A 15,966-nucleotide genomic window follows, 5' to 3' on the forward strand; every position below is an offset into this window, starting at 1 on the left:
CCCTGCTCCTGTGCATCTCTCTCCTCAGCACCCTCCTGGACTCCTCAGGGCCTTCTGAAAAGATAGAAATGGGTCAGTTGGCATCAGAGTGCTTTTCTCGCCTTCTTTTCCACCTCCACTCTTCCCAGACATCATCTGGGCTCTATGGCCTGCTTCCAGGACTTCTCTCAGATTTAGAAATGGCATTTTACAATTGCACTTGTTCAACAAATAAGAGTAACCTTGTACGGAAGGCTTCCTCCGACTTACTGCTGCTACAGCCTCCGGGGATGTCCACACAGGAAATATTACGTGAAATATTTCCTCCAAGGAACACAGTGTGCTTCTGTTTGGGAGCGTGGCAAACCATAAAGTACGCTCTGCCACCCTGATACAGCCCTTACTGTTGCAGGAGAAGTGCTCAGCCTACAAATTTTTGATGCCCTGCAGCAAAAACGCCAACCATTTGAGCACAGATGGGAATGTGGCAAGGAAAGAAAGTCCTCACTGCCATTTTCACCATCCAGCTCATCTTTAGGAAGCTGACCAAATCCCACTGGTTTAAAATCATTTCTTTCTCTTCACCAAGCACATCCTTTCTCATATCCCACTCTCAAAGTCAGATTTTGCCTCAGAAAGAACACTTTGCACCCACTGCCTCCACAGGGCAACGCTTCTGCGGATGAAGGTCAAGCAAACGAGAACCAGCCTGAACACCACGACTGTTTTCTGTATTTATTTTTAAACTGGGCTGAGGAGATGGACAGAGAGGAGGCAATGCCAGTGAGATGTGGGAAGTGTTAATCTTGGCATTTTGAAGCTCTTGGTACGACCTACACATGAGCAAACGGTCCTCGGTTAACCACTCTGCTCGTTCCTGTCTGAATTTTCTCCCAGGGTTAGGACAGAGCTACATCACATCTGCTAGTAGAGGAACACAAACAGGAGGTGAGCTATAAATACTCCCTTCTGATCCTGCTTCCTCTGCCCATCTGCCTCCAAAGGCACAGGTATTCCTACCCCCACAGGAAGAGGTGGGGGTAGGAGAGAGGAGGAGATTTAAAGAGGATGAAGCAGCTCCTCCCTGTTCTTTGTTGCACCTCTCTCACAGCATTACTGCTGCAATGATGAGTTTTGTAATGGAAGCACCACTGCTAGCAGTAACTTTGATAGAGCCTCTGAGGGCAGGAGCAGGAGGTGAAGTGAGGCAAGGTGAAGTTTAATGGACACGTTAAGCACTTTGGTCAAGCGGCCCCTGTAGCTTTTGAACAGGTGCTTTCCTGATGCTTTCAATGTCCCACTTTCCTCCCCTATACCTCAAACAACAAAAATCCTCAGGATAATTTTATTGCAACTGCCAACAGCTTGCAGAGCGTTACGCTATTCCTACTTGACCTGAGACAGATAACTACAGTACTCCAGACCACCATACTCCTTCCTTCTCAGCCTCCCACAGACATTTCTACCTCAAGCAGTCAGAAATTGGGGCTGGAATATTTCCCATGCCGTTTGTGATGCCAGCTCACAGATTCACGTTTAAAAGATTTTTGCTTTTCTGGAGAAGACTGGTTTGAACTCTATTTGTCAGTACAGTACTCATGGTTACTAGGAAAAAAAAACAGAACAAAACAAACCTGAGAATTTAGTTCTGTTTTTCAGGCTTTCAAAATGCAAGTGAAAGCTAACAAAACACCATTCCATATTTAAAGCCTTTGTCACCTTTGCAACCCAAACACAAAGGCAAGGCAAAGTGGAATTTTTCTCAACTCATTACTCAAATGTTGTTCTGTTAACTCTTCTCAAATTAAAGGGACTTCCACAGTTAGTTTAAGAAACTAGTTTATCAATTTGTTTAGCTTTGATGCCACTAATTTTGGTTTTCTTCTGCTGCATGACTGCCTTCTTCAGCCACTGACTTCTGAGAACGGTATAAGCAGACAGAAGGGATCAGATTGATTTTTGCACAGCAGTTCACTGTTGTTTGTTTTTGTCTCCAGTTCTTACCTAACCACATGTGACAATTCCCTGCATATGAGCCAGCTTGCAGATAAGCTCCTTCCCCTCTTCTCCCACCTTCTTGTCATTCTGCATAAAGGCAGGATGAGCTTCCTTGTGAGGAAACGCCGACTGGCATATCCTGGCATTTACAGGATCAGGAGTGAAACAATAAACTGAGTTATGAAGTGGAATTCTCACAAGTGCAAGGGAATTCTCTCTGTCTCAGTGCACACTTACAAGGAGCAAACTCACACTGGTTTTCCAGGGAAATCAACTTAAGGATGCGGGACCCCTGCTTTCAGCTCTTAAGAAACAGCAGGCTCCTACACACTTCCAGGCCAGCACCAGCATCAGTGCAGCTTCAGAGAAGGCACAAACTCTGAAACAAAGGTACAGCATTCTGCAGGCCTCAGCAGTCCTCCACATCGCTGCGCTGGAGGAGTCTCACAGCACCCATTCCCTGCTCATTTTCCTGCAGGAAAGAAAGAACTCCGCTAACCTTTCATGGCTTCAGTTCACAAAACAAACTGGCAGAGAAATTCAAGTAGCTGTGGCTGAGGAGAGCCTCAGGCAGCATGAGGCAGCTCCTTTGTACCCGTGACATCAGGTCAGTCCGAGTGCGAAAGACAAACCTCCTGCCTCCCAGAGGAGCTCAGACACCCAGTTGGCTTTAGGACTGGATCCCTCATGAGGCACTCAGGTAGGAGAAGCCAAAACTTATCTGGCACTTCTGGGCAATATATTTCAGATATTCTCACGTTCAGAGGTGCAGGTCCTAAGACAAAACCCATGGCTTCAGTAAGTGGTTACAAATACCCGATGCCAATTAGTATTGGCCAGGTTTATTCTGTGAAACATACCAAACCTTAGGGCACCCAGCTTGAAATGCTTCTTTGCTTCCTACATTCAGATTCACATCACTTCCAGGCACTACCAGGTGCCATCAGTAAAAATCAGCCCTTTTGCTAATCTCATCACAAGGCCCTGGAAAATCCTTTCATTTGATGAAGAGTGGACGCTTGACATCTTTCCACTAGACACTGTGCCTGCCTAGAAAAGGCAGCTAAGCACAAATTAAGCAAGTGAAAATCTTGCAGGAGCACATTTTCAGTGTATGACTCAAGGGCAGTAAAAGCACATGCTCATTTTGAATCTGACATGAACCAGTATGTTAGATTAAGCTCTGGAGGCTTCTCACTCGGAATTCTAGAAGTTCATCTCAGCCATCCCCTCTTGAAGAGGAAGAGAAATAAAGGTGGGATTTACCCCATCCATACCACACAAGGAACAGCCATACATAACCCTATCTAACCTCATTTTAGGTATGGCTTCAAGAAGGCTCACTAGCTCTATTTCTACAGCTTTCTCAACAGCAATGAGCCTGACCAGTGAGTGCAGGGAGAAGCTGCTTTGGACCTGCTCCTCTGGAGGTGAGCTTCCAATAACTGCAACACTGCCCCCCAAAACCTGACCTGGGCAGAGAATGGGCCTGAGGGACTGCAGTGCCTGCAGCAGCCACTTCACCATCAGCCATTTCCAGGAAGATAAGGAGTAGACTTGGAGATCAAAAGGATTTAATTGATTTTTGAGGAAATTAATTATTCTAACAGCATCTCCCAATAGCTAGCTTAAAGCTATTCATTTCAACATCTCCTGCATGGAATTACTGTACTACAAAACTGAACAACATAATTATACTTAATAGCCTCAAAGAGCAAAGGAGGCCCCAACAGCTAAACTAGTTTCAGGAAAACAAGTACAAAAACAACAGCCAGGTCTTCATCAGTGCTAATTAATTCTGGCACTTCCTGAACCTCCCCCACTGTCTCAGGGAAACGAGCTGAAGTTTATAGACACATGCTATGCATGAACACACCTTGATTACACAATGATCAAGTCTGCATGTCTGTGTTAAATCACTAGTTACAAGAATCCCAAAGAAAAGTACACCAAAAACTCTTCCCGTGGATTTTCAGTGGTCAAGCCATCCACGATAAACCAGGATTACAGGAGAGCATTATGAAAGGGGTTCCCAGATACATGGTTTTGTCCTTCAGTTTAAAAATACTGGTTTCTACTCATTGCACGTCATTCAGGCTACAAGGAGCTTAGTAAGATGTTAGTGGATTTTTCTCCAATTGTTTCAGCTCAAGCATGTCTGTTTTTTAAACATTCAGAATCTAACATTGGTAGCGTTCACGTCTCTAAAAAAGAAACCACTGCAGTTTTGTTCAAAGACAAAGAAACTTCACACAACGTAAATCAGTTCATAGCAGTCGGTCCTAAACAGCCAGCTCCTTGCCAAACTACACCCTGCAAGCCACGTATCCAGCATACATGCTATGAAGAATTTGCAGTTCACACTTCTTCCCACTATGAATGCTGAGGCTTAATTCAAATTAAGAGTTTGAGATGCCTTGGAAACAAAGAGCTAGAAAAATGGAGACCATTGAAGAATTAACAGCCCTGGGGAAAGAGATTATCCTGGGGAGAAGTGGGAGTGGAAGAAAAAGCAATGGAAATGTTTGGCTAGGTCACCACCTTAAAGCTTATCCAAACTGCTTCAAGTGCTTTAATATATTCTGATAGGTATTCAGTGGTTTAGAAGGAGGCAATTTACCACTTGACTCTGAATTACACAAACTGTCAGCGACACCTTTAGAGTTTGTATTTTCTTTGACAGGTTCAGCTAGTTAATGAAAATTCAACCATCCTCCTCAGGAAAATCAAATGCACACATGAAACAGAGCAAAAAAAAAAAACAAAACACAAAAACAAGCCTGGAAAAGCCAGGGAGGGACAGGCACCGAGACTGACCAGTCAGCACAGAATGAGATTGTACTGTACTCCCAAGAACTTTACAGCTTCTGCACTGAAGCTAGTAGAGCTGAGAAGCAGTACTTTTCCTCTGACCCAGTGCTAATTATTAGCGTTCCTTCAACCACAATTTCTTACCCTCTACAAGAAGAGTTTAGGAGGCTGGAAGCTGCAAATTGCATGCATTGGCTAAAGGCCTGCTGCACACACTTTATGACAGGATGCTTGAAATTGATCTTACCACTTGCTGAGGTGACAGGCCATGAGCTGAAAACCCTCCAACCACACAAGCCTTGCAAGTTACTGCAGAGAGCCACAGCTCTGATGGGCAAGCAGCGCTTCTACTCAGTCACATCACCCATGTTAAAGGCCCTTCATGCAGCAGCAGAGCTAACACACCAAAAGGTGACCAAGGCATCCACGAGAACAGAACAGCCAGCTTAGGTCATTTCCTACTGAAAAAAGCTCAAGAGCCCCATAGTCTAAGGCTGCTTCCCACTTTAAGATGCTGTTATCTGAAAGCAGGCCAGAGTTGCCACATGAATCTTCCTGTAATTATCTTTCATTTGTACGAAGCAAGCAGATGATGGAGAGAGCTAACAAGCTTCCACAGCCGGTAGGACCGCCTTGCCTTCCAAGCAGTACCCTTCTTGTGACATCTCCTCATTCACAGTTCTGCAATCCTGTTCTCACTCCAAGACATAGCTTGCAGCCATCCTCCAAATAGATATTAACAAGCTTAGAAGATCCAGAAAGAAAAGGGAAAATGATTCAGGTTTAGGGTTCTATTACAGGTAGTTTCCTTTATCCCTGCCTGCTCATTTCATTTAGCTGATGGGTGAATTGGGTCAAAATAACTTGCAAGTAAATCACAATTGGCCATCACAACTGCTAATTATGATCATTTCCAACTGCCTCTGCTAAAAGCTTGCATGTCCCAAAAAACTCTCGAGGGACAGAAAGCAGATTCCTCTTTTCACATTGCTTGTTTTCTGTTTCCTTTTTTTTTTGTTGTTGTTTTTAAACAAAGACAAAGCTTATTACTTAAAATAGAAGGCAGTAAGGCATTCCTAGTTAGGAGTGCAGCCACCACCAGGTCCTGACACTCCCAGTCAAGCAGACTTTACTGGCAGTTTGTTTGCCAAGCCCAAGTCCCTTGATAGCACTCTGATTCAGATAGCTCACAAAGTCTCAGCTTCCAGCACAGCAGTGCAAATGCATTAGCCATTGAAAAAGCATTAATAGAGAAGTACTAAAATAGCTGGCTGTAAGCAGCATAAATGGCTGTCCACATGAAACTAGGTAATGCTATAATAGCTCTAGATACAAAAAAAGTCAGTAAGGCACCACTATTTTAGACACAGGAAGCAGTAACACTTACAACAAGTACAGATTATCTAACAAAGATCATTAATTTTTGAGGGACAATAGTAACGATGGGAAAGCAAATGTGTTCACCAGGCACAGCCTGAAAAGCAGCACCATGGTGAGTGAGCAGCAAAGCAAAAGGCAGACAGGTTGCAGCCTTGCTGCAATGCATACGTGGTGCAGCAGAACACCGTAGCAATCACAAGGGGTAATTTTCCAGAATATTAAAATACAGCAAATCCACTCAAAGTGCATTCTGCATGGATGACTAGAGAAGAAACTGTTTGCCTACGTAGGAGCACGACTACTGTGCTGACATTTGGAATAGCCTTGTGCTGTTCCAATTGTGAGCACAGAGCAAGCAAGCCTTTCTACCTTGCTCTCTCCTCCCATAGTGGGCGCAACTTGCTTTAGAAGTGCTTTGAAGTTACCCAACTTAAAAGGGCAAAAGTGTCACTTCCACATTGCACTCCTGTAATTCAAGGACACGATTATCAAATTGGAAAACTGTGTGGGACAGAATGAAGATCAAGCTGCAATTGCAAAAGCTTTACTATAGCCTGCGGAAGCATACACAGATTGGTAGGAGACAAGCTCACCACCACAACGCTCCCTTCAAAGGCATTTTCTTCCCATATTAGAAAGTGATGAAGATTCATTCCAACGTTCCTAAAGACAAAAGCAACAGAATCAATTCCAGTTTATCGGTTCAGTTTTTGTGGTGTTGACAGGTTCTAGCATACAGCATCTAAGTCATATTTTTGCAGCTGGAGCTGCTAAGGGAAGGCCAGGACAGCACTGGTTGGCCACACCATTCAGATTGAGACCATCACCAGTTTAAACCACCACAAGCTTCTGCTTACATCAGCAGGCTGCTATCACCACACGCTTTACAATGCACGATGTATCAACCTTTGAATCATAAGGAGATACAGGAACAACTTTATAGCCTAGAACATAGCCTGAGAGCATTTGTTTGGGACTGTTTATGAGACCCATTCTAATTTTCAACAGTAGGTGGGTATGTTGTTGATGTATACAGTATATTTAACAATACAGAAGCAAGTTTGACGTAATAACATGGACCAGAAGATGCATTTAAATTTAAGGCATTCAACTCAATGAGTGTGACAAGGTAACTGTGGACGATCAAGGCTTGCCTACACCTTCACGCAATGACCTGCACATGGGTTACTTGAGATCACTGAACTCAACCCCTTTTTTGGGGGAGGGGGAAGGCAGGTGAGAAAACCTGTCGGCAGGCTGCATGAAATATCTGAGGCTGAGGGGGCTTGGATGAGAGGGAGCTTTTCCCCACACATTTCTTACTCTCAAACCCACCCAATTTGAAACTTATTTTGGGATCCTCGGCCTTCCAGACAAAGTCTTGAAGAAGGAATAATGGAAGAATAAGTATTTGCTTTCATTAAAACAGCAAGATCTCAAGGAAAACATCCAACATAAATTATTCCTATTACCAAAGCATTGCACCTGTATTTATTTTCTCTGGATGCAGGCAGCTCCTGCGATGTTATAACCCTCCACATCTCCCCAGAAATCACAGCAAAGACCTAAACTTCCATTCCTGCTGTCTCAAAGCGATAAGCATGCAGGACCAACCAAACCTCACTCCGTGGTGAATTCCTCCAGCCACCCCTGCCACAGATGAACGGTGCCAGTTCTCTCACTGCATACCACTGGGCTGTCTCAGCTGCAGGAGTCACCGTGGACAGGCATTTTACCAGCTCTGTGCTGCCCAGTCTGCCCTGCAGAAAGCTGCTTTGCACTCTATGGGGTGCTGGGAGATCTGCAGGGAGGTGATGCAAAATTGCAGCTCATCCCCTCAGTTAGAAAGCCTGCACACAAGATTCAACACCTACGGGATGTGAGCATATTTCCAGGCAAGGAAAACAAGCACCCATGGAGCTTGTCTAGACTAAGTTAGGAAGTTAAACAATGGAAATAAAGCCTGCATAGCCTGAAACCAATTGCAGTAAGCTCTCCCACCCATTTTCAACTCAGCTAGAGACTTTAAATCCTCGTGTCAATGCAGCCAGAGATAACTAACCCAAGTGTCAGGCTTACCCCTTAGTGGGGTGACAGACCTCTTTGCGTGCCCCACACACTTTCTAGAATTGTATTTGAATGCAATCTCTTCCTATTCCCCTTTTCTCCCCACCGAGATGAGACTTCATTTCCCCATGTAACTAGGAGATAATTTTAACTCTGTCACTAAATTGATTTCACTGGTGCTTAACTGCACCATTAAACAAATCATTAGCTGACGTGTGGCATCTTTACCATCTGACAGAGCAATGTGCTGTAATAGCAGGGGGAGAGGGAATTCCAGAGTCAAACAACACCCATGTTCGGATAACACCAGCATGTAGCACAGCTGGTAACACACTTCATGTGGAGCCCCACACCTTGTCAATAACAGAGGCAGGTCAAGCAGCGTGACTTTAGCTCACCCTGCTTGGAAGCCTCCTCCCAAGGTGAGCCACAAATGATAACACAACAGCTGGGCGCTCTGCTGGTAATTTCAGCATTACTGTTCATAGCGGTTGAAACAGCCAATAGAAGACTTACTGTATTTCTTCTTCAGCTGTGCACAGATCTCCTCCTTTTTACTTCATACAACACTGAAGCTTAGGACTTGCCTGTGACACCTCCTAGAAAGCAGTATTAAAGTACATCAGCCCCAGCTCAGAAACTGTGCTTTATGTGCTTTACTCCCCCAGCACATTCAGTCATCTCTTTTGACTTGAAAAAGGCTCCTGAGCCTCACATCCACTTTAAAAAGGCTAAATCAAGCAAACACCAAGTTAGGGCACCGCCTAACAAGTTCTGAGTTCTATAAAGGGAATTTTTCTCTTCCCATTCCACCTTCAACGATCTTAAGGATACTGTTAAACAGAGTAGTAACTAAATAGCAAGAAATCATTTAACAAGTCATCATGCCCAGATTCCTTCCACCAGCAACAAGAAGTTACAAGCAGGTATGTGCAAAACGCCTATTCACTCCACCTCAAAAATCTGCATCCCATCTCTACTTGGCCTCCATGTCACCATTCTTTTGTGCCTTCAGCAGCAGCCTCAGCTGTGCAGTGGCCAAGGCCTTGCTACACAGCTGCATCAGCAGCTATCTCCCTGCCTTGCCCCCAGGCCATGAAGGAGTCCCTCTTCCTCAGTGCAGGAATGAAAAGCAGTTACCAAGTCAAGGTTTCATAGCAATGGATTTACAGCCTGACAGCTGGCATTTCACAGTCTCACCCCTGACTGGAAAGCACCTGATAAACGCCAACAACTTTGGAGTTATGACCCTCTTCCTTCTATCGGATCCTACTTGCTTTACCCAGCTTCCCCAGAATTCATGTCGACTTTGCTCTGTTTCAAATTTCATCTAGTTACCTGGCTTGACCTCACTAAATATAATTGCAATCCTTTTCTAACACAACATAAAGATTATGTAACTGTGTAATCAAAGTTCTTCCCCTAATAGTGGGCGCAAAAAGAACTGGGCACACCTGTTCCAGCAGACAAGCGTCCCTAATCAGTGCCTTTTCATTTGGTCCTTGAAAACAAGAAGAAAAAGCAAAGAGTTTGCTCATAGGGATGGTTGAGATAACAATGGAGAGATAAGCTAGATCAGCGTTTGCTCCTCATAGGAAGTACAATTCATGTACCTCTCTTATGTGCTAAAGTACCTGGGCTCAAGATGAGTCTGATGGAGACTAAGCAAACACATCCCCCATCCTGTACACGACAAGAATCCCTAAAGCATTCACACAATGAAATATATGTATGTATATATATAGCATGAGACCATGCTGCAAGAGAAGAATCCCAAGTCTCTTGCTATAAGCCCTATATTTTTCCATTTTTTTTTTTTTCTGCCACAGTAGCAGAGTCCACAGCCTCAGGCTATGGGCAGCCAGCTCACCTGGCACCACTGAGAACCAAGTAAGATTCCAGATGGACTTTTAAAGGTCTCCTTTTTTGACTTGGCCTTAAATACAACTGACTGCCAGAGCCATGCTGAGCGTTACAGCAGCTATTTGCTGTAATGTCAGTTAAGCCATTACTGGCACTTCACAGGGCACGGGGTTCAAGCACTGGGGCCATTGCAGAAGCTACCCCACAGCTGTGGAACAAGCTGTCCAAACGGGAGAAAGGCAGTCCAAGTCAGCTGGCTGATTTTAAATCTGCTGCTGACAGCACTTAAAATTTGTACTGCAGGCATAGCTACAACATTTTGCAGCAGTGGGAGCGTTCAAGCCTCTGCCACCATCATTTCCACAGCCATCATCTGATAACAGCTTTAACAACCATCAACAAGAAGATGAATAGCAAAATCATCACCTATTACAGACAGTGCTATTGAAGCAGAGACATGTTTTAGTGGACGCAGTGGTGATGGCTGACAGTTGGACTACAGGATCTAAGTGGACTTTTCCAACCTTAATGATTCTACATCCATGCCACTTACATTTAAACAAGTTGGTAGAAATTTCATACAGTCTGAAAGCACCTTTTTTTCCCATTATACGTGAAGCAAAAATCAGGGGAATTGAGTCTCCCCATAAGCTTATTAACATTAATGCACCAAGAACAACTCCAAGGATGAGACAGAGGGCTAATTAACGACCACCTCACACTCTTTGAAGCAGTGCATCTACACCATTTTTTCCTTCTGACCTTCAAGAACACGACTCAGCATGGCACACGTAGCTTGTGGCTAATGCCATACACACATACAGGACAAGATTTTGTTCAAGCAGCTCACATACTTTCCAGATAGCAGTTCTTCCATGCCTGTTTTTTTGGTTTTTTTTTTTTTTTTTTGGACAACTCCTACAAGCAAGGAGGACTTCAGAACAAACAACAAATCTTTAGAGTTCATGTGGCACTCACACAAAAAGGTGTCCAACAATGTAGTGCAGTCATGTGGATTTACTCATCTTTGCAGGGCAAACCTAAAATACAAGTGATGCATGGTTGGGCTATGTAACAAATTAGTCAGCCTCATGCCCAACATGTGCAGCTGTTTCATCAGCTGCCACCAGCCATCTAGCACTTCTTGGATACAAGGGGCTGCTCTGGCCCTTTTTGCCACCAGCAAGATATACTTCCATCACCTGCAAGCATAACACGTTGTTATCGGTACAGCACATCACCAAAACTATGCCTTGGGCCAGGGTGCAGGCGTTCACAGTGCACACCTGCTGGTGTCCTTGCTTTTTGTCATTCCACATTTCATTGCTCTTCATTACTGTGCGGGGAAAATTGCATTTCTGTTCCCTTACTGCAGCAGAGCCTAGAAAAATATTTTACTGAACTGTGCAATCTTCATTAGCTTCTTGGCTCACAGACAGCAGGAAAAAGTTATCACTGGCTCTCATGAAGATATCTGAGAATATTTGATGTCGTTAAGATATTACTGGCACAGAAGCAGCGAAAAAATTGAAATATGTCAGTGTTCAGCTAGAGTTACTATAATCCTTGAAAAAGTACTTTCTAAGCAAACCTATCCCCGAGATCACAGCATTCTGACATACATCAATTCAGTTAATCACAAAATTATTTTTAACGACTTGCCAAAACAGAAAAAACAGACCATCCAACATTTCCCTGAACGTACCTGCGTGTACTCATCACCCCCCGGAGCAAGTGCCTGCATAAGAAACCATTCAAAAATCATCTCCGAATTGAAAACATTTTTTTCTACTTAAATATAAGCTACAGCACTTCACAAGTGGCCACTGCTTTCACCTACAACCATTTATTTGCACAACTCCTAAAACTACTCATTAAGTTCTTCAAAACTTAAGATTTCAGATAGAAAAGACCCAAAAGGAAGAATTCAGGTAAACAACAAGTACAAGGTACACATCCTGTTCCAGGTGGCTTGGGTTTTAATTCTGTACATAGCACTCCTTACAAAACAGTCTGCCTGGCTGTGGGAAAAGAGTTGGAGGTGACAGTTGCTGTGTTAGGCAGATACAAACTCTTGAAAACAGTTCTACTCCCAGAAAGCACAGTACAGAGTTTCTGGTGTTATATAGCATCATAGTACCCAACAGCAAATGAATCATTGGGATAAGATTAGGATAAGATCAAAAGAAATTGGTTTTCTAACACTGCCAGTGGTGAAAACAATCGGTTTGTGAAAGATAAAACTTGCGGTCCTCAAGTAGGCTCTTCTTTGTTCTCTCCTCAAATAGATGCTATCATTTTGATGCATCAGTGGATTCTATATGACTGCAATCCTACAATTCACATTTTAGAGAAATGATCTTCCAACTCTGACTGGGATTTGTTCAAATATTACATGGGCTGAAGAAAGAATAAATCATATTTAACTACTGAAAACAGAGGTCATTTATCTCACAGTGTGAGAGATGAGACAATAGGCTATGAATAATGCAGAAGAGTTGAGACAAAGTATTCAGTTCACTCTATATCTGAAGCAGATACAAAATAGTTGATTAAGTTGGAGAGCAGAAGCTGTTCAAACCTATTACAGAAAACAATATTTTAGAGCAATTTTTCTGTTAAACATTTGCAATTGATCTGCAAGTCTGCATTTCACCCAAGGACATGAGAGGAGGGCAGCAGGCAGTAAAACCTGCCCTCGCATTAGAAAAAGGCAAACACTGAGCAACATCTGGAGCAGAGACTTCTAGAAGAGCAGGCACCCTTCCAAAGGCAGTCGGGCAGGATGCAGAAGATGAGGAAGGAATAAGCATCCAAGCAATACGTTGGCCAGCAGCTCGTTAGGGGTATTTTTTGGCCTGTGTATGCTCAGTTTGGTTTTTTGTTTGTTTTAGTTAGCACCAACTTCACATACATACATATACATACATATATATATATATTTTTTTTTTACACAATTCAACAGCTGTGTCTCTGAAATCTGTTGATCTATTCAAATTGATGTAGAATAAGACATATCTTACTTAGTCAATTCTTTTTCAGTTCGGACTTACTTCACAGCATGTGATTAGTGTTTTTACACGTGTATTTTCTGAGACTGTAAATGCAGTGCTACACTTGGAACCATGATTACCATCCATATCAATGTACTGAGTGTGGGCAAACTAGTCACAGCACACGAGCATTGCTTCAGGAAAACAAATTGTTTATTTAACAGGAGTGCTCCTATTTAGTGACTTGCGTTTTTGTTGAAGGGAAAGACTTTTGGAATTACGTGGTCACATCCCAGACCCATCTTGCATTACAGTACAGCTCAACCAACCGTGAAGCTTATGTAAGGAGGTTTTGCCAAGCTTGATTAAATCCAGTAACCTTTATTTTTTTGCTTTGTTAAAAGTGAATGTAACTACTAATCTCTCTGCTCTTTTTAATCTTCAGCTGATGAGCATCAATTGCTGCTTCCTACTCCCATATTGAAGCTTTTTTCCCTTTTCCTTCTCAGCTTTCCTGACAGCCTTTTTTTCTTTTTATTATAGTGAAGGTAACTGGGTTCATTTAGATTGAAGCCTTAGCATTATCCAGGTCACACTTGCTGCTATTAAGTGTTGGAGCTTAAAAGGAAAGATATGGCTAGGAAGCTGTAATTAGAAGCATTTTTGCTGAAGCCAAGATTAGCTTTAGTGAACGTGCTTCTGTTCCCTCCCCCTCTCACATGAAGGCTGACAGTAACTACAGAGATGCACATCAATGTAGGCATTTCATTACAAGCATCTAAAACCTTGGAAGTACCATAGGTTTAGCACAGGCAGCACAAGAAGTCCTTTTTCCTGGCAGCAAACACTTGGTGATCCAGGTGAAATCTCATGTCTGCAAAAGTTCTGTTCATTTCCCTCAAAAGCCCTGAGAAATACCTTTGTTAGAGTTCAAATGGCAATCAAATGTTTTTCCAGAATTTTACATGCCAAATTCTCTGAAATAAATTGTGTGGAAATAACACAGATCATAACTGGCTTAAGTGATTTACCTTGGCATTATTAGGAGGAAATTCTGGTTTGGTACACATTATGTTTCCTGGAGCCACTAGACAGTGCAGTGTTCAGGTTAAATGGAGTGGGCAAATACTGGCTAAATGATCTGTGATGTCTGGTCTCCAGGCTTTAATTTTGTTTTAACAGCCAGAATAGGAGATTGGGGCAGGCAAGTGCTTTCCCAACACCAGTTTTAACCAGGATTCTTTAAACCATCAGTTACTTTTGACTTCCAAAAGGAATACATGCTTGATATCTAACCTCCATGGAAATGAAAAAAGAAAAATGAGCTTAAGTAAGGCTATTTGCCTTTTAGGTGCCTGAATTTCTGCAAGCACAGTCCCATACATTTTTTTTTCTCTACAGTTTAAACTATTTTCTGTAAAACTCCCCCTCCTCCCCAATACACTGGTCCCTTCCACCCCCAAATAAGAAAGAAAAATGGAGCTACAGAGCCAGAAAAGCTCTCTTGCAGAAGGTTTGCACCACCAGTGGAGTGCCTGCATTTCCTGATGCCAGGATACATTTCATATCATATATGCAGTTCTGACATTTATGGACTGGAAAACCATCTTAAAGATGAGATATAATCCTTTCAACCCGCCTGCATTCAAAAAGCAGCTACCTTTGAAACCATAACATGTCAAGACTTAAAAGAATATACTAATAGCTATGGGTCCATTCCATGTTGTTTTTTCCTGTTTGCTATCCCCCCAGTGTTAATCAGCTGACATATTTCAGCAGACCCATTACACCTTCTATCTCACAGTTCAAACACAGTGACTCGTAACTGAAGTCACTCATGAAATCAGCCAATGATTATACTTACAGAACAAAGTAGAACATTATTATAACTAAATCAATATGAACAGCAATCTCAGCAGCACCCACCCCATTCATGCTTTGCTCACAGAAAGCTGCATGTCACTGCACTTGCCCAGCACATTCTCCTTCTGCTTTCAGCCATACTCGGAACTTGTCAATAAACACAGAGCACGGAAACCCAGTAACACTGCTTCTGCAATTTCCTTTTACCAGTAAGGCAGTAAAGCAACCAGCAGTTTTATCTGACGCTGCCATCTCTCCAGCACCAGCACACAACCAGGTGCGTGCAGGAGAAGCCCAAAGGCAGACACCTCCTTTTTGCCTCAGGATTTGGAGCAAGGCCTTTCCTGGAGCATGACTCATCGCTCAATATTTCTTTCCTGCCAAATGCCTGCAAACCATTCTCATTTTGACAAGGACAGGCAGTACATGACGGGAGGTTTCCCCATTTCTTAAAGCCTTTGCTGCACACACACAGCAGTACAGAGATAAGCGAGGACACAAAGAGGAGCAGCAGGTCACAGTGGCTCATGGCACCAGTAGCTGTGTCGCCCAGAGTCCAAAACACTCTGAGTTTCTGCTGTGCTAACAGCACCAGAGCACAAGATGCCTCTCACCGTGCCAGCTCTGACCTACCACTATAACCACTATAAGTTTGCAGGTGACACCAAGTTGGGAGGCAGCGTTGATCTGCCTGAGGGTAGGGAGCCCCTTCAGAGGGATTTAGATAAGCTGGATCGCTGGGCTGAGGTGAATGGGATGAGGTTCAACAAGGCCAAGTGCCGGGTTCTGCACTTTGGCCACAACAACCCCATGCAGCGTTATAGGCTTAGGGATGAGTGGCTGGATGACTGTGAAGAAGAGAAGGACCTGGGGGTGTTGGTTGATGCTCGGCTGAACATGAGCCAGCAGTGTGCCAGGTGGCCAAGAGGACCAAACAGCATCCTGGCCTGCATTAGAAATAGTGTGGTCAGCAGGAGCAGGGAGGTGATCAGCCCCCTCTACTCAGAACTGG

The 15,966-nt window shown here is 43.5% G+C and overlaps 1 protein-coding gene across 7 annotated transcripts in view; it reads right to left on the minus strand.

Annotated features, from left to right (window-relative positions):
• The window catches only part of MCU (mitochondrial calcium uniporter), an 82,556-nt gene that overhangs the window by 17,716 nt on the left and 48,874 nt on the right, over nt 1-15,966 (minus strand). The window contains exon 1 of one of the 7 annotated variants that reach the window (XM_052677530.1): nt 6,762-6,836. The exons of the other annotated variants lie outside the window; for them this stretch is intronic. Within the exon in view, the coding sequence (XP_052533490.1) occupies nt 6,762-6,821 (60 nt within the window). The 5' untranslated portion in view covers nt 6,822-6,836. Of the gene's footprint in view, nt 1-6,761; nt 6,837-15,966 lie in introns of those variants that run through there. 7 annotated transcript variants of the gene reach the window in all.

Source organism: Tympanuchus pallidicinctus, unplaced genomic scaffold (genome assembly GCF_026119805.1).
Source record: "Tympanuchus pallidicinctus isolate F22 unplaced genomic scaffold, pur_lepc_1.0 scaffold16, whole genome shotgun sequence".
In the NCBI taxonomy this organism is placed as follows: Eukaryota; Metazoa; Chordata; class Aves; order Galliformes; family Phasianidae; genus Tympanuchus; species Tympanuchus pallidicinctus.